This window comes from Choristoneura fumiferana, chromosome 8 (genome assembly GCF_025370935.1).
Source record: "Choristoneura fumiferana chromosome 8, NRCan_CFum_1, whole genome shotgun sequence".
Taxonomy (NCBI): domain Eukaryota; kingdom Metazoa; phylum Arthropoda; class Insecta; order Lepidoptera; family Tortricidae; genus Choristoneura; species Choristoneura fumiferana.
Genome location: NC_133479.1, coordinates 7,944,754 through 7,963,595, shown reverse-complemented (window position 1 = coordinate 7,963,595; position 18,842 = coordinate 7,944,754). Strand labels below are relative to the sequence as shown.

General features: G+C 37.0%; 2 protein-coding genes across 2 annotated transcripts; both read left to right on the top strand.

Moving 5' to 3' along the window:
* The first annotated feature begins 108 nt into the window (after positions 1-108).
* Positions 109-4,961, top strand: LOC141430316 (uncharacterized). The gene is given in 4 exon segments (XM_074090965.1): positions 109-1,503; positions 1,506-2,624; positions 2,627-3,441; positions 3,741-4,961. Coding segments are annotated over 4 exon segments (3,276 nt in total). The 5' UTR covers positions 109-308; the 3' UTR covers positions 3,888-4,961.
* A 1,308-nt stretch (positions 4,962-6,269) lies between these two features.
* LOC141430392 (uncharacterized) lies at positions 6,270-10,744 on the top strand. The gene is given in 4 exon segments (XM_074091078.1): positions 6,270-6,446; positions 7,810-7,839; positions 8,501-10,180; positions 10,183-10,744. Coding segments are annotated over 4 exon segments (2,415 nt in total). The 3' UTR covers positions 10,711-10,744.
* Positions 10,745-18,842: the final 8,098 nt, after the last annotated feature.

The following is an 18,842-nucleotide window of genomic DNA, read 5'->3' as shown; positions in this document are numbered from 1 at the left end:
ACGAAGCGCTTGATAGCCGAGCCAAGCGCTAGGTAGTCATAGGTACTAATAGGTAGTCAGCTCTGTGCTCCCTCGTTGCCCTCAATTTTAAGCAACGAAAAATTATCTATGGTCTGTCAAATAAATGTCAATGTCGCGTTCGAATACATACAAACAAAAGTTGCTTATTTTGGGCCGTTATGTTTGTGACCTACTTTAATTCTTTTATATTATTTCCTTGATTATGGCTCGATGTTAAAAAATCATCGTGGTGTAAGAATAATAATGCATTTTGTTATTCCTCAAATATATTCTCAAATCTAACGACAATGGGTGAAGCATATTTTAAACTAAAAAGAAAACTGGAAGATCTGGGTTACAACAACACTTTACCTTTGGACGCAGTACCTTTAGTAGAATGTATCCTAGCAGATTTAATTCAAACTACGCGCAGTTTGCAGCACTACATGGATTTGTCGAAGGAGGCTCTAACGCAACGCGACTCGCTAATGTTAGAGGCTGAACCGTACAAGTGCGACAATGCTAAGCTAATTCAAGAGAACAATCGTCTTCATAGTGAAAACATAAACTTAAAAGAAGAAGCTCTAAGAGTTTCTAAAGAAAGTAAGAGGAAAATCAAATCATTGTCAGAGGAGCTTATGAAAAAAGACTCTCTGATAGGTAAGTTGCAGCATGATGTTAGAGATTTGAGTTTAAGGGGCTTGTGTGCTGGGACTCAGAGCAGTCGCAACAAAAGTAGAAGAAAAGACAGTGGAGACAATAACACTGCAAGAGTATGTATCTGTAATGAAACACAATTTAATGCTGATAATGATGTAACAGAACTATTAAGAAAGGTTCAAAATTTGGAAGAAAAAAATGAGTCATATTATGATGAAATTATTCTATTAAAAAGTCAGATTGAGCTGAGAGATAATGAAATAGTAAGATTGCATATTTTACTAGAAGGTGGCAGGCCTCTTAAAGCAGTCAGCAGAGATGTGTGCACCTCTCACTCAGATGGCAAATTTCAAGATTTTGTAAAACAATTGCAAGATATGGCAAAGGCAAATGATCTTTTAAAAAAACAAGTAGCTGATGGTTTGGAAAAGCAACATGAGGCCATGCAGCGTGCCCTTGATCTTGCTGATAAGAATAAAAATTTACATGATGAATTAAAAAAAGTAGACACCCTTGCCCTAACTGTTGAAGAAGATTGTAACAAACGAATAGCTGCAATGATGAATGACATGAATTTCTTACAAGTTAGAATTGAAGGCCTGACCATGAAAAATGCAGAATTAACAAAAGAACTTTCCCAGTCTAGTTTAAAATCTTCGCCAACTCTGTGCAAACTTCAAGAAGAACTAAACATAGCTTTAAGAGAAAAAGATGCTTTGAAAAAAGAGATAACAGATTTAGTTGATCTCAACAAAAGTTTGCAAGATAAAATAATCTCAGTTACTTCTCGAAGTAATTATTTGGGTGCTAATAATGATGGTCATAGATTTAGTCCTAAAAATAGGTATGTCCTACTAAAGATGAACTTCAGTTACTACTTGAAGGAGAAAGAAAGATATATGAAAAATGCATGTCCAGTCTGCAAGAAAAACTAACTGAGACAACAAGTATGTTTAATATGCATTTAACAAAATGTAAAGATAAGTACATACATCCTGGTTCAGCTGCTTCTGCTGATAGTGTGTTTATTAAAGAATTGCATAAAAAATTATGTGAATGTCAGCAGGAGATACTGATGTTAAAAAAAGAAAATGATGAAATGAAAACTAAGAATGCTTTCCAGGAAGAAGGTAACAAACAGAATTACAAAGATATAATCAGTCACTTAAATGCTGAAAATGCTGAACTATCAAAAGAAAATATTGCTTTAAGCCACCAGTTAAGTCAATACAAGAATTTTAAATCTGCTAGATTTAGTACTGGAGGTGAATACACAAAACGAGATATATTGAAGCTCCAAGATGAAATTGACAGACTAAGAGATACTATTCAAATAGTAAGAAAAGATAAGGAGGAATACATGTCTCGTTGCAAAGAAGCTATGGATTTGGTAGATAAACTGAAAAGAGATCTATCATATAAACACAGAGAAATTGAGCAGTTACAAGAGGAGAATAGTTCTTATAAAATGACCCATAGAACTGGAAAAGCTTCTGCTGATCATCTTAGAGAAGAATGCAACTTCCTGAGAGAACAGATAAAAACATTGCAATCTGATGTTATTAAAGAGAAGACATTGGCTAGTCAAATTAAAAACATCCAGATGGAAACTGAAAGAAGTAGTAATGAAGTGCAGAGTGATTTATTATGCACTCAAAAGAAACTAAGCCTAGCTAAAGATAATATTGACTCATTAGAAAGAAAATGTAATATTTTGCAATCTGAAATAGTTTCATTAAAAAATGAAAAGTCAAATCTAATTGAAAATATAAAGAAAATTGATCAAGAACGTGATAAATTAGTGATAGAATTGGATAACAAGACTGAGAACATGAGTATACTTGAACAGAAAATTAAATCGCAGAGTTATGAAATTAGTAAATTAGAAAATGAAATATCTGAACTCAAAAGAAAAATAAGCACTAATAAAGTATCAGAACACAGGTTAGTTGACCATGAATCACAAATAATTTTTTAAATGGGGAAATATCGCGCTTAACTCAACAATATGACAATGCTGTTGTTGAAAACAAACATTTACAAAATAGTCTAGCTGACGCAAATGGCACATTGAAATTGACTAAGATTGAGTATGACAAATCCAGAAAAGAAGTTGATGGTCTTAAGCAGCAATTACAGCATTATGTAGCAGAAATCAGGAGAATTGAAGAAATGCTTTCACAGAAAGAAGCAGAAAGATCAGACATGCTAGAGCATTTTGCTAGTCTTTCTGTTGAAGCAAATATTCTCGAAAACACAAATCATTCTTTAGAAAGTGAGTCTGCTTCTAAATCATTACAGTTACAATCCTATATTAGTAAAATACAGGCCTTGGAAGAAAGATCAGTGGACAAAGATAATCTAATAGATACCCAATCATCACAAATTGCCGCTATGACTTGTAAGATAACAGCATTAGAAAATGAAGTTAAGTTAATTTCAGAGGAGAAAGATCTTCTACAGCAAAATGTGTCATACCTAAAGCAGATGTGTAATAGTTTGCAAAAAGATCATACTAGTGTTATGCAAGGCTTGACTGATACTGACTCTGAGCTGAAGCTTTACGAAAATAAAATAAAAAATCTTTCAAGTGCAAAAACAAGACTAGAAGCAGACAATCAGGATATTAAAGGCAATTTAGAAACAACAGAAAAATTATTATCAAAGGCCAGGAGGGAAATTGTGGAACTAAAACTAGCTTTACAGGATGCTACTTCTGAAACAAAAGCCTTGCAAGATAGAATTAACAGATTGAGTAGAATAGAAACTGTGGCTCATGAAGTAAGTAATGTTGTTAGTAAATTAATCAATTGTAATATTAATTTGCACCACAAGCTTTGCGGTGAAGGAAAACATTGTGAGGAAACCTGCACAAACCTGTGAAGCAATTCAATGGTGCGTGCGAAGTTCCCAATCCGCACTGGGCCCGTGTAGGAACTATAGCCCAAGCCCTCTTGTTCTGAGAGGAGGCCTGTGCCCAGCAGTGGGACGTATATAGGCTGGGATGATGATGATGAATATTAATTTACCTGTAGTTGTCTCAATCAAATACTAATTATTTATTTAAAAAATATTTGCAGTCCACATTGACTCGAGAAGAGTTGGAGCTACCGCTTATGTTGGAAGAAACAATACATGAGGTAAGTCATGAGGAGGATGAGGAAAGCTCACGTTTTCATGAAGTTCGGAAAAGATATTCAAAGTACTCTCATGGAAGTACTTTGTAAAATAAATGCAATTTGTTTTACAATGTTGTCTGTTGTTTATTATTTAACATTAAAACTATTATGAATTAGGTGAAATTGTATTTCAAAGAAAACTGTAGTATATGAAATAAAGTTTTATTTATTACCATTGGATAAATATGAAAAAGTTATTTTACCTAAACCAAATCCTCTACACAATACATTGCTAGCTACAGAACTAAAACGCAATAGCTTTACTGTTTTAACAGTGCTGTGTCAACAAAAACACCTCCATACATCTACTTACATACTTAAATCACATTACATGTTTCATTTCAGGCTAGAAGTAAATTTTTTTGAACCATTTGGAATTTGTTTGCCGTATATAAACTGAAGTCTAATTTTATGAAATGAAAATCTTTAGATAGCTATATCTAGTTGTGTCCACTTATGCTTCTGTACAAAATTTGCCTGAAAGATTAAACATAAAAACACTTGAGGGACAATAAATTAGAATATCCCTAAAGATTTTCATGAGATTTTTTTACAGCATCCTATTCCTACTGCACAGGCTATAAGTTCAATTCAAATGCTCACAGATTGCTCCATTTCACCCTATTATAAGGCACAGTGAAATTGCTTGAGAAAACTAACCAAGATGTACCTATTCAACAGTAGGTAGGGACTAATCCTAAAAGTTAGCATGTAGTGGCCAAAACTTTATTTACATGAAAGAAAGGAAAATTAAAGGGCAATATCAAGACCAAAACAATATAGGTACATGTAAAAAAGATGCACAAAGTTCAGGACTCAATATCTCAATCTATAAACCATTTTATCCTCATTCATCATCATATAACATCTACAAATATATATTTTTTGAATGCAATCACTCATTTCTAAGCTATCTCTAGCATTATTCACTATTCTATGTATAAATTCAAATACATTTTATTTTAAACATTTTAAGTTGATTGATTACATGGGTAAGTACCAAAGTTTAGGTAGGTAGATAGGTAATTTGTGCATACAAATAATTAGCATAAAAACTGTACAGTACTGATGCAGACTTTGAATACAAGTAATAGAAATATTGTTAAACTTAAATATTTACCTGTGTAATTATTATCATTATCATACAATTTTTGTAATTATTTTATCCAATGTTATTAAATTAATACTAAGTCACAGAAAGCAAGTATTTTAGTGACATTCGGTGGGTCTAAAATAGAGATATCAATGAGCAAATTAATCATATTCACAGTATAATTTATGAAAAGAAATACTGAATGTTATAACATGAACATAAATATTCATCTGCCAGACTTTTGAGACCATTACAACTATTATTTAATCATCATTAAAAATTATATCTAAAAAGCAAATAGAAAGACACCAAATTAAAGTATTAGTTTGTTATCTTCATAGAGAGTCTCGATGCAAAGAGCTTTTATATCACATTATAGTTATACACAGATAGTTTTTGTAGGAAAGTAATTATTAAAACCTTTTTTTAATGGGTATGGATGAGACAGACAATTGCAAACATAGAAAAGGAATGTGTTTTCAATTAACAATCAAATAATTTTCTTGTCTTGTTTTAAATAAAAGAAGAATTGTCATTATTAGAGTATCACATAAATTACATTATGTTAGTAAGTTTTAAAAGACTCACAAATGTTTTGGAAAATGTTCATCAATATATATGCCCATCAACATGTTCTCTCAAACATTTGCATGTAAAATCTCTCTCTTCTTAGTTGTTCACTCTTGATCTTGATTGCATGTAAAATAGTTACTAATTAATGATTAAATAGTAATTGATGTCAGAGTATGTGTATGGCAGACTGTTAGCTATTTCAGTTTTGCTACATTAACATATTTCATTGTCAAGTTTTTAAGTAGCTAACAAGTCAAACAAAACATTTGGTTTAGTTCTTTGAAATGTAAATTATTCAATAAAATCACAATAGTTTCTGCCAAGGATAGAACTTATATGCTATTACCATAATATTTACATTTTAAACAATAATTTAGTGACTCATTGCATGCCAATAGCAAAATAAAATTAATTTATTTTCAAATTATACATTACAATTCTAATATGGGTACAGTATACAACAATTACACATACCATAGAAATACTATTTACAGCATCCTCATTATATATATATCACTTAATGAGTATTTAATTTACCATTATATGTAAGGGCCAGTGATAGTTTCCTTACGGTAATATATCTGCACCTTCCCATGCCATTTACAATTATAATGCTAAGATAATTGACTTTTAATTATTTTAGTTATATCAAGGGTTGACGCAACACATTTTTTCCTAATTTGATCACTTCATATTACAAAGTTGCTAAAATCCTTGTGAAACCAATGCCAGCTCCGAGGATTGTCTGTCCTATGCCCCAGATCATGGCGTGTATGGGCGGCATTGCCATATTGGCAGCACGGTATATGAATGCTACAGCAGCACTACTAGCCACTCCTGCTGTCACTGGGCTCACAACACCCATCACTATTAAAAGGACTGGAAAAAACTTGCCATACTTGTGCTTCCTTAGAGTACCGAAAGCGACCAGCCCCGCACACGTATGTACGAACACTGAGGAACACAGTGACCACAAAAACACTGGATACCACATTTCTCCAAACGTGTCTAATGGATCTCCTGGCGTTAATCGAAACACATCCACGAATGAATCGAATTCAGACACTCGGAACTCGGACAACATGTCATACATGTTGTCTTATGGGTTCTGATGCTTACAGGCATCGGGGCAGTTTTCTTGGTCATGAATTAGTTCACTAAACAGAAACTGTTTTTCGACACAACGACAACAGTCTATACTCAACATAGGAGCGCAGTGAGATTAATATACATCATGCGAAACACATCTTTCAATTATTTTGTAAACTACGGCATCGTGTCGTTTTAAAACTTTATAAAACCACACGAAGTACATAATTTATTATCAATAAATAAGATTGCCTTCTTTGAATGTCATTTTTTTCCGGAAACGTCAGTCAGTGATAGTGACACGCGAATAGAATTGACCTATCTAATATCTACATTAAAAATCGAGTCTCTACGTGAAATTCGACTCCGAATGTACTAAGAGAAGTGTGACTAAGAGACTTGTCTATGGTTAACATACAATACGTATAGTTAATAAAAAAAATAACGATATACCGCTTGAAGTTTTTAAAGTTGGGAATTTATCATAAATATTTATTCGTTTGTGTTTCCATATACCATGTAATTAATTTATGTTATTGAGCTTTAATATAAAATTTAATCCGGAAATAGGTGTTGTCACAACAGATAATCTGTAAAACCCTGTGCTACCCGGTTCACATATTCCAGTAGAATTGTTCAAGTTGACACTGCGGTGGACGATCGATCTGAGAGTAGAGGGACGGTACGACAACTTCGAATTTTGTAGGCCAAGAGTAGGCCCTCTTTGTGATTTTGGATTGTGACGTAAACCCGCAATGTATTTCGCTAATGGTTATTTTACGGTAATTGTGAACGGGCATAACATATTTTTTATACAAATTGTGTGACCAAATTTGTGACACCTGTCTTGATACTAAGTGAAGCGTGTAGTTGTGTATTGCTGTTAGTTAATGTACGACTTGTTAATGCACGCTAAAATTATTGCATTACGCGCGCAATATTTTGTAGGCCCTGATAATGCGCGACTATGATAATATACGGACGGCATGATAATCGAAAGCAAAAATGCTTCGGATTATCAAGTCGTATATTATTGCACTTACATTCCGAGCTGTACATTATTGTTTCCCAGTGAAGCTAGCAGCAAGCAAAGCAAACTGACAAGTGAGTGAAGTGAAGCTAAGTGAGGAATTGACCGAGCAGGATTTATACAGTTGTTGTGTTTCCATTCCATGTAATTAATTTATGTTATTCAACAAAAAAATTTAATTTCAGGAAATAAGTGTTGACTGTAAGATAATCAGGGTAAGTCTTTGTTTGCCCGTTTCACATTATTGAGAGTAAGATCGACATCGAAACGAACTTCGAATTTAGTATAGGCCAAGAGTAGGCCCTCTTTGTTGTTTCGATGTCGTGAACCCGAATGAATTCTACTGGCACATTTGATGGTATAATATGAACGGGCATAACACAGGGTTTTACAGATTATCTGTTCAAATCCGTTTGAAACCCTATTTAATACTAAGTGAAGGGTGTTTGTTAGGTAGTGCTTTGTAGTCAAGTACTTCTAAAATTATTGCTTACAGCTCAATTTTTGTAGGCTGAATGCGCGTCTTTAATATAAACAGCATGATAATCGAAAGCAGCAATGCTTTATTATCATGTCGTATGTTATTGCACTTAGATTCCGAGCTGTACATCTTGTTCCTTGTGAGCGCGAAAACGCGGCCTGACATAGAGAGTTGCTAGTGTTGCTAAATAGTGTAACGACTGAGCGGATACAATTATGTGACTTTTATATTAGAAATTACAATGCGATTGTCAAAACGAAAAAAAGTTCATTTTTGCGGTAATTATCACGACTAATTTTTTCAAAATAAAATCTTTGTGATCTCAATTTCAGTACATCTATCTGAAACAAACGACAACAATCTGTTTTATTTAGGTGAAGATGGCGGCGCTATAGACGAAGTCCATAGGCGACTGTCCCCCCCCTGATTGCGGTGGTGATTTCTTCATAACCTATTTGGTTAACCTCGTGATATTTATTGAGAATAAAGTGTTAGTCTATTTAAAAAGTGTGCAAACAAAGTTTTCATTATGGGGAAAGTGCGTTCTGCTACCAGGGGCTCCCCGGAAGCAGGGTTTCAACAAGTCGGGGCACTCCATGAATCCAGATCGTCCAACCGAGGGATTAAAAGGTGTCGGCAATCCCCGGACCAAAGGAACCATTAAACGGCTGCAGATGTACCGTAACTTTAAAGCTAAAAGAGATAAAACTGGTAAAATTATAACTCCAGCACCTTTTCAAGGTTGGTTGCCTTCGGGAACCCGAGCTCGCGTTGAACCTAATCAAAAGTGGTTCGGTAACTCTCGTGTGATCTCACAAAATGCCCTTCAAAAGTTCCAAGATGAATTTGGGGCTGTTGTCAAGAATCCATATCAAGTTGTTATGAAACCTACCAATTTGCCAATAACATTACTCAATGAAAAGGCCAAGCAAGCCAGAGTGCACTTACTTGACACTGAGGGCTTCGACAAAACATTTGGACCAAAAAAACAACGAAAACGAGTAAATTTAAAGTTTGGTGACTTGGGTTCACTGTCAAAGGCTGTTGAAGAAAACACAGACAAATATGATGAGAATAAAGACATAGACAGGGTTCGGGAAGATTCAGGAGTCAAAGAAGGACAGAGAGATTGGGTGTTTGGAGCTGGTATGAGTAAAAGGATTTGGAATGAGCTTTATAAAGTAATTGATTCATCTGATGTACTACTGCAGGTGCTGGATGCTCGAGACCCCATGGGGACCAGAAGCCCATTTGTTGAGAATTTCCTAAAAAAAGAAAAAGCACACAAACATTTGATTTTTGTTCTAAATAAGGTTGATTTAGTGCCCAACTGGGTGACACAGAGGTGGGTAGCTATTCTTAGTGCTGAGTATCCTACTGTTGCCTTTCATTCATCTCTCACACACCCATTCGGGAAAGGATCTCTTATTAATCTGCTGCGGCAATTTGGAAAATTACACATTGACAAGAAGCAAATAAGTGTTGGGCTGATTGGATATCCTAATGTTGGAAAATCATCAGTCATTAACACTTTGAGGTCCAAAAAAGTATGTAAAGTGGCACCTATAGCTGGTGAGACTAAAGTTTGGCAGTACATAACTCTAATGAAGAGGATATTTCTGATTGATTGCCCTGGAGTTGTTTATCCATCAGCTGAAACAGACACGGAGAAAGTGCTGAAAGGAGTAGTAAGAGTAGAACTAGTACAAAACCCAGAAGACTATATTGATGAAGTCATCAAGAGAGTAAGAAAAGAATATTTGGTGAAGACATATAAAATTGATGGCTGGGAGACAGCAACTGAATTTTTGGAAAAGATGGCTGCAAGGACAGGGAAACTGTTGAAGAAAGGGGAGCCTGATATCAATCAAGTTGCAAGGATGGTGCTTAATGATTGGCAAAGGGGAAAACTACCTTTTTATGTTGCTCCTGAAGGATTTGAAGTTCCTCTTTCAAAACAGCCCAAGGAAGATGAGCAGAAAGAGAAGAAAACCATAGTTGAGCAACAGGAACCAGAAGAAACATCTACAGGAGAAGTTACAAACACAGCAAAGGATGAAGAATTTGAAAAAAACAGCCACTTATAAGTGTAAATAATTTAATAATAGCACAAGATTTTGCTAAAATTCGAGTGGGATTAAAATTCGACAATGATGGTGATGTGAAACCACTGAATGCTGTTACTCTACCAGATGAATTGAAGGATGTAGATGATAAAAGTGATAATGAAGAAGAATCTCAAGAGGGAGATGACGCGCAAAACGACGATGGTAATGAGTCCTCTGACATAAGTGATTTTTATAGCAATGATGAAAATGAATGCAGTGATGTTGAAGATTACTTGACCCATAAGCCTGAAACTGTTAAGGAGATGAGGCGAAGGAAACTAGAAGCAGCCAGTGGTTCATTTACAGTTGAAGAAGTAGCAAAGCAGGGCAAGAAACGCAAAGCAGGACCAGAGGATGCTAATATCAAGAAGAAGAAGATGACAGCAAAGGAACGGCGTGCATTTGAAAGAGCGCAACGTCGTACCAAAACTGGAAGCAACTTTTATGAAGTTTCTAATGTTAAGAATAGAAACAGAAATAAGAAAAACCCTTTATAAACTTCTGTGTTTAAAATAAATAATTTTATGCAACTGTAATAGTTTTATTTTATTGATTCACTTGACAGTTTTTTTTGTAACCAGTAGAGGTAAATATTATACAAATATTTGAATTTAATACTTACTGCAAAATAAATAAATTATATTATTTAATATAGAACTATTGTGGTTTCAGATGTCGTCTGATAGTGAGAGTGATGAAGAATTTGTGCCAGGGGAACCTGAACAGTTGTCTGAAGAGGATTCAGCTGATGAGGAAACTGATTTACAATTTGAAAAGGAACAAGAACACAAAACTAAAAAACGAAAAGCAGTTCAAGATAAAGATGGTACAAAAAACGAAGGACTAGAAATAGCATAAANTTCCAAAGGTATGAAAACGTGTGATTTTTCCTGTGTATCGAATATAATTTTAAAAGAAATTTGCTTACGTCTATTGGCATCTTACATCTCGCTCTGAACTGAATACAGACAGTCTCTCAAAAATCTGTTCCACAATTACCATTTAATTCATTTCATAAATTTACGTTTTGCAGTCGAGTTTATGCTTTGTTATTTTTATTATACTTAATTTATTTACGTTATACTTAAAGCATAACAAACTTGCAACCGTTGCTATTTCACTTTTCGTAATGTATATCCCAAATTCTTTGACTATTGTAAGGTTTAACGTTTAAAAAAACCAATGAGTTTGAAATTTTTGATACTCAGAGGAATTAGGTTGCTTCTAAAAATTCAGTAAAAACTACCCGCTGCCGCTCGTGATCGGACCGCGTCGTAAAGTGCGTAACCCACTCTGTTTTAGGGTATCTCTATCTACTAATATAAATTGCAACGAAACTTTTTTCTCCGACTGTACTTGTTATTGTTTAAAAGTTTGGGCGATAAAAAGAATTTTAATTGCTCTTGATAATGGGGTCTGTTGTTTAAAGGAAAATGTGAAAAAGTGAGACAGAAACGGTAGAATAGGATGAAATTATATGAAGAAGTCTTATCATATTTTTGCACTGGCATTATTGCGGCTTTGTTTGCATCTACCATTAGATTCCAGAGTTTTAACAGAAATTCAACTAGATTACAAATTACCCAGGCGAATTCCAAAAAATTGAAAAGAACTATCTGAATCTAACTCAGACTTAGGGGCTGTTTCACCATCCATTGATTAGTGTTAACTGACGGTTAAGTGTGATGCTGTCTCTATTTTTTTGTTCGAATAGACGGAGGCGTATCACATTTAACCGTACAGTTAACACTAATCAACTGGATGGTGAAAACAGCCCGCAGTTCATGTCTCTTAGGTTTTTTGGTTTTTTTTTTTTTTTTTTTTTTTTATTATGGCTTTCACTCTTGCTGATTTTAGCAAGACGTATTTTGCCAATGTCGATGTTGAGACATTACGCACATGAGGAGAATGTTCGGTTATGAAATTTTGATTTTGGAGAAGGAACAGATAGGAGACCTAAAACAAATAACATATGTTATGGACGGCACACGGACGCGTGACTTTTTTTTTTTTTTTTTTAACAGGGAAATGAAGACTGTTAAAACATGCTAACATAAAAGGAAGTAGTGGAAAGGAAAAATAAAATATAGAAAACATGCTGTAATTTTACTACAACTTAATGTTGTGACTCAGTATAAATTTGATTAAAATTTTTGTCAAGGAAGAATCTAAAAGAGAAAGAAGTGTCGGAAAGTTAATAGGACGCGGAACATCCTTAGGCAACACGTCATACAGAGAATATGTAAGTTTACCGCAATTAAAAAAAATGTGCTCAAGAGTTCCTTCGTCTAGACCGCATTCGCACAAGGAGTTATCCCGCACCCTAATTTATTTAAGAACACCGGAGTACAGACATGACCCAAACGGAGTCGGCATATGGTAGAAGTGACCCATTTATTCGCAGAGCGGAAACGATAAAACCACGGTTTTCGAGGGATTAACGGTTGAATGTTCCCGTAGTGTCGTCCTTTCTGGAGTCTGGAGAGGCACACATATTCTGCCAGGAGATCCTCAAGTCAACTCGAGCGGAACATCGTTAGGTCTGATGGTAAGATGGTGTTATATTCCTGGCAACCGATTTCGATGGATTCTCTTGCCCATGCGTCCGCTCTTTCATTACCTACTATGCCGCAGTGGCCCGGAATCCATGCAAGTGTAACATCTAGTCCTTTTAACTTACAACGGTATAGAGACTCTTTGATTTTCAAAATAATTGGATATTTGGTTTTCATTTTAAAATGGTTACCAACAATTGCTTGTAGGCAGCTTTTGGCGTCGGAAAAAATTAATACTTTTGAGATATTATGGGATTTCGAAAATCTGATTGCTTCTAAAATGGCTATGGATTCCCCAGTGAAAACAGATGACTGAGTTGGGCCTTTCTGAGTCAAGACAATTTGGTATTTGGGAATCCATACCGCTGCTCCTACGTGACCATTAGGGTCTAGCTTAGAAGCATCTGTAAAAATGAGTAACCAATCTTGCCATTCTTCCAATTTTTTATTAAATTGAATATTAGCCGCTGGGCTATCCTTGTCAATGCCAAAATCAAGGATAACATTGGGGGTGTAAGTTAAAGACTCATAGTTGACCTCAGTTTAGAGCTGGAGGTGTATATCGGTGACGAGAGGTTTTTTAATTTGGAGTACGAAACAATATACCTTGGTGTCTCCTTATGTGACCAATATGCATTTTCAGATACTTCCAGAGAAAGCGCCTCTAGTCGAGGTAGAAGGGGATGATTAGAGATAGAACAAGCTTTGAAGATGAAGCGGTCTGCCAAGTACTGCCTACGGAGGGACAGGGGAGGATCCAAGCATTCGACCTGCATAGCATTTTTTGGTGAGGATTTCATAGCACCTAGAGAAATTCGAAGGCATTTAGCTTGAATCAGATCCCACTTCTTAAGTGCGTTTTTGTTACAGGGTTCTATCACCATAGAGCCATAGTCGATCTGGCTACGGATAACTGCGTTGTATACGAGCTTTTGGCAGTATGGATGGGCGCCCCACCAGACCCCAGAGAGAGCTCGAAGAACATTGATACCCTTTTCACATTTTCCAGTCACATATTCCAAATGTGGTACACCTGTCATTCTAGAGTCTAAAAAGACTCCAAGGAATTTCACAAAGTCCTTGCAAGGAATGACGTCTCGATCATATTGAATTTGAATGTTGGGTATGAATCTACTTCGCGTGAAGGTAACTATGCTACTTTTAGATGGAGATAGAGACAGTCCATGATCATCAAGCCAAACCTTGAGATAACTGAGCGCTTCATTAAGTTTTGAAGATGCAGCATCAGTTGACTGCGAGCCCGTATAAAGCACCAGGTCGTCGGCATACTGAAGAATACTACAGAAGGGGGAGACAGATTGTTCCATATCATACGTATATAAACTATAAAGAAGAGGGAGAGCACCGAACCTTGAGGGAGTCCCTGCCATAGGGTAAGGGGAGGATGGAAACTATTGCCGGATCGAATTTTAATGGTGCGTCCCATGAATAACTTACAAACAAAATGAACTATCCTCACAGGAATACTCAGCTGGAGCATTTTTGCTCTGAGCACCGGAAGAAGAACATTGTCGTATGCGGCGGAGACATCTAAGAAGCAACCTACAAGATGTTTTTTTTGGAAAGGGCCAATCTAATGTCCGAGGTTAATATGCTTAAGCTGTCCATGGTGCTTTTCCTTTACGGAATCCGAACTGGGAGTTAGCGAGTAAATTATTTTTTTCAACAAACCATTCCAGCCTATTCTTAATTAAATGTTCAAATATTTTACCAATTGTTGCAGAAAGGGCAAATTGGTCGATAGGAGTTGGCATCTTGAGGGTTCTTGCCTGGTTTGAGCATTGGAATTACAATTGTGTCATCCATGACTCAGGGATTTCCCCAGTCACAAAAAACAAATTGAAAAGGTTTAACAGATGTTCCTTTGAAAAGCGGTTAAGTTTCTGGATAAAGATATAAGGAATGCCATCTTCTCCGGGTGAACTGTTACGAAGACCGTCCAGTGCCAACTCAAGTTCCGGGAATGTGAAGGGTTCGTCGAGGGGTCCTAGTTCAGCAGAAGGAGGAGATGGGTTTATGCAAGATTCCTCAGGAACCGATGAGGGAGCTAATTTACCCGCGAACTCCGCCAACCAGGAAGGAGGATTATGAGGGGTTGACCAGTCAGATCGGAAAGAGCCTCTGAATCTTTTAATACTCTTCCATACCAGCGATGGCGGAGTTCTAGGGTTGAGATTTTCGCAAAATCCCTTCCATCCTTTCTTTTTAGCTTTCTTTAGGAGGGCGCTTAGTGTGAGCAGAGATTTTTTGGTAGGCGACAAAATCTTCGGAAAGACCGGAAACATTGAACTTACGTTCGGCGTTATCCCTTTCTTTAACCGCCGCCGTGCATTCTGCATCCCACCAGGGAGGTGAAGGGACTTTGCTGCCAAGAATTTTTTTCTTCGGGACGTACTTATCGGCTGCCTCTATCAGTATCGATTGGAATTGGAGGTATTGTTCAAAAGGGTTTGAAAGGTTGGAATCCAGCTCTTTTTAATTTTTTTCCACATAATAAGAGAAGCTAGGCCAATCTGCTTTATCCAACCTATATTTAAGGAGTGGTTGGGGAACAGGTGAAGGAAGAACGGAGGATGGCTGGGAGATAATAATGGGGAAATGATCACTTCCGAATGACTGTTTCAGCACCTGATATGATAGCGAACACGAAAGATTAGGAGAGAGCTAGCAGACAAATCTAGCACCGAGTTAGGTTTTGTCCAGGATAAACTCGGTGGGTGGGGAGCCGTCATTGATGACTACGACGTTAATGTCATCAAACAGATCCAGAGGAAAGACGAAAATATGTCACTGTGTGATGAGCCCCAAGAGGTATTATGGCTATTGAAATCACCTAAGATGAGGAGAGGAGGAGGGACCGAGAACAGGATGGTAGAAAGATCAGGTATTAGGTTGATATTTGGATGCGGAATATAAATTGATACAAAATTTATTCCCATGATATTAGCCGCAACTGCGTTAATTTCATGAGAGTGGGGAGGGAGGGGGATTTGAGAGAAAGAGTAACCTCTTTTAATGAACAACGCACAACCAGCACGTCCATCATCGCGGTCTTCCCGAAGGCACGAGAAGCCCGGGATCCTAAAACGGGAACCCGGTCTCAACCATGTCTCCGAAATGGCCGCCACAGATATAGAGTGCTCGTTAACGAGGTTTATTAAATCTGGTTTTTTAGGGATGATGCTACGACTATTCCATTGAAGAAAGTTGGCCTGGGGGCCATTGGAGAAGGATAATCTTTCAGCTAGCGAAACCATTAATGGGGCAACGTCGGGCGGTAAACAATCGCTCCATTTGGCGATTATATTGGTGAGGAGTTTGAATAATAGTTCCATAAGATCGTCATTGGGCGTCTCAGCTGGCATCCGCCGAGATGATAAGACGTATCCATTAGGAACCTGAGATTGAGGGGTCGAGATAATTTCTTTATGAGCTTGCCGGTCATAGCCGGGAGACAGGGGGTCCTGGTCTAATTTTACGAGTGACCGTCTTACGGTATGAAGTCGAGGGAGGCGATTGAGGAGGCAAGGAAGAGTGACCAGGAGGGGAGGTTGCCAAGAGGGACTGGAAACTGGTTCAAAAAAAATCTTAGCTACGTCGGCGTAAGGGCGACGTACGGCCGGGAAGCGAGAGGAGGCTTCTTGGTAAGAGATACTGTGCTCCGACATTGCTAGTTTAATAGATTTTTGCCTACAATATTCAGGGCAACGTTGGTCTGTAGCAAAATTGATGACCTGAACAGAAGAAGCAAGTCACTTGCTCAGCGGCGACGTTGCAACCTTCGCCTGGGTGGTTTTTGGGCACACTTAAAACAACGAGCATCAGATCGGCACTGGGCCTGTATATGACCAAACCTCAAACATTTTCGGCATTGAATTGTCGGTAGCACATACACTTCGACCTTCAACGACGTATAAAAAGCGAAGATTCTGTCTGGAAGTTTTTTGACCTTCAAAAGTCACTACGACAGTTTGAGTTGGTACCCAGGATGGAGGTCCTCCCTCATTGGTTACCTTACGTTGGAGGCGCCGGGCTTTAAGGATTTTACCCTGTCCGTCTTTAAGGTCGGTAGCGTCCACAAATTCTTCCATTGACCAGTCAACTGGTACACCACGGATCAATCCCATACGAGAAACATTATAGGATGGAATGCTGGCTACAAATTTATGATGTGACAAAAAGGGTTCTCTAAAATGGAATTAGCATCCTGAGCGGTCTTAAACTCCACCGAGACACGGTTTCTGCCAACGATCTTAATACCATCTCGTTTGATATTTGGATGTTGGCTCTAGCAAATGCGAGACCAACCTTTATTGGTTGCAGTGAAATACCCGAGTTGTACGATTCCGCGTCTCGTGAGATGTGAACTATAAATGGGCCACTGTCTTCACTGCCGTATTTGCGTGAATCCGCGTCTAAATCAGGGTGTTTATAGACGGTTGCTGCAGATGCGTTGTCGACGTCGGTTCCCTGCATCACCTTTTTGCCTTTAGGTTCGAACCTTTCGGACGATGAAAGTTCCAACAAGTTAAGACTACGCTTTCGTGAATTACTGTCTTGCGAGTCCATCTCAATCGTGTTTGTGGAACTGCCACCGCCCGGATCGGGGGCTCCTCGTTCCCCTCCATATTTTTGGCTCTCGGCCAACCGGACAAGTGTGTTATTAAGTTAAACTAGTATTATATACTAAATAATCCACCACCAGATAATTAATTAGAAAGGATTATTATTTTAATGGGAATATAACCTAATAGTTGAACAGACTCACTGCACGGCGCTTCTGTCCAGTTTTTCGGTTACTAGTCCTATCAAATGAATATATCGCTAAAGTCGAATTGTCAAGTTGACAGACACGTCTGTTGGCATTATTGTTTTATGACGTGCAAACGATTATCAACTTTAGGGTGGTAGACCACATATTTGGCTAATGGTATACGTAATGATTATAATGATGATTACGGTTCATTCAATATTATGCTAGTTATAAAGAAATAGAAAATAATACTCACATTTTATCTTAAACCTTAATACGTAACTCCATCTGCCGTCGAAACCTGAAAATATTATTAAGCAATTATTAATCTTTATTGCTACAAATCATCATCATCATCAAAGTAAAATGTTTGTTTCTCGCGTAAAGTACCTTCTCAACCAATGAGGGCTATCGCGTATGAATTCGCCACTAGAGGCGCTAGTGTAGCGTGAGGTCTCCGAATTGTCAAACTCATAGTTTTTGGGTGAGCTACGCGGGTTTATTTATAATTAGAATAATTTTGTAAATATTTTGCAATATCTGAAATTAATTATGGCAAATATGCATTCCGGGGCAATGAATGTCTGTGTTTTGAGACAGTTTTGTCTTTCGGAAACCTTTGTCCTCCCTTTTTTCCGAACAAAACGAGGACTATGCAACACTGTGGCATGCTCGATATTTTTATGGTACGGTTTTAAGATGTATTAAATATGATTTTAATCTAAACTTTGTTTTCACGCCCGTAATAACAGACTTTGAAAGCCATACTTAAAAACCTCACGCAACAGTGCGCCATCTAGTGAGACAAAAAACGATAGCCCTCATTGAGATGAAATTTGGTATGGACATAGTTTGAGACTCTGAAAAGGACATAATAATAATAAAGAATTTTATTTCGGACAACTAGAGGTCCATTATTGTTAATTTAACAAAAAAATTAGCTAAAATTAATTTAGTTTTTAGCAAGGTGCTAAAAGTTAAAATATCACTGCAGTCATTACATGCTCGAAGTGCCGCATGATAGGGGAACTATTGGCTCTGTGCACGACATCAGCGCCACCTAGCATCTGCAACTTTTCTGGCTCTGATGCTCTGACGTTTTGAAATTTCATCGCGACATTGTGACCAAAATCAAACCTATAACGTATTAATTTATAATACAAAATTACTGTGATACCGTGATTTGGGTGGACAAAAAGGTTATGGATTCATTTTTGGTCATTACAATTAAATGAGATAAGTAAAATTTATATAAAAAGTGTGTTTTATTTTGTGTTTGTCAGGGTTTGTTTACTTCATG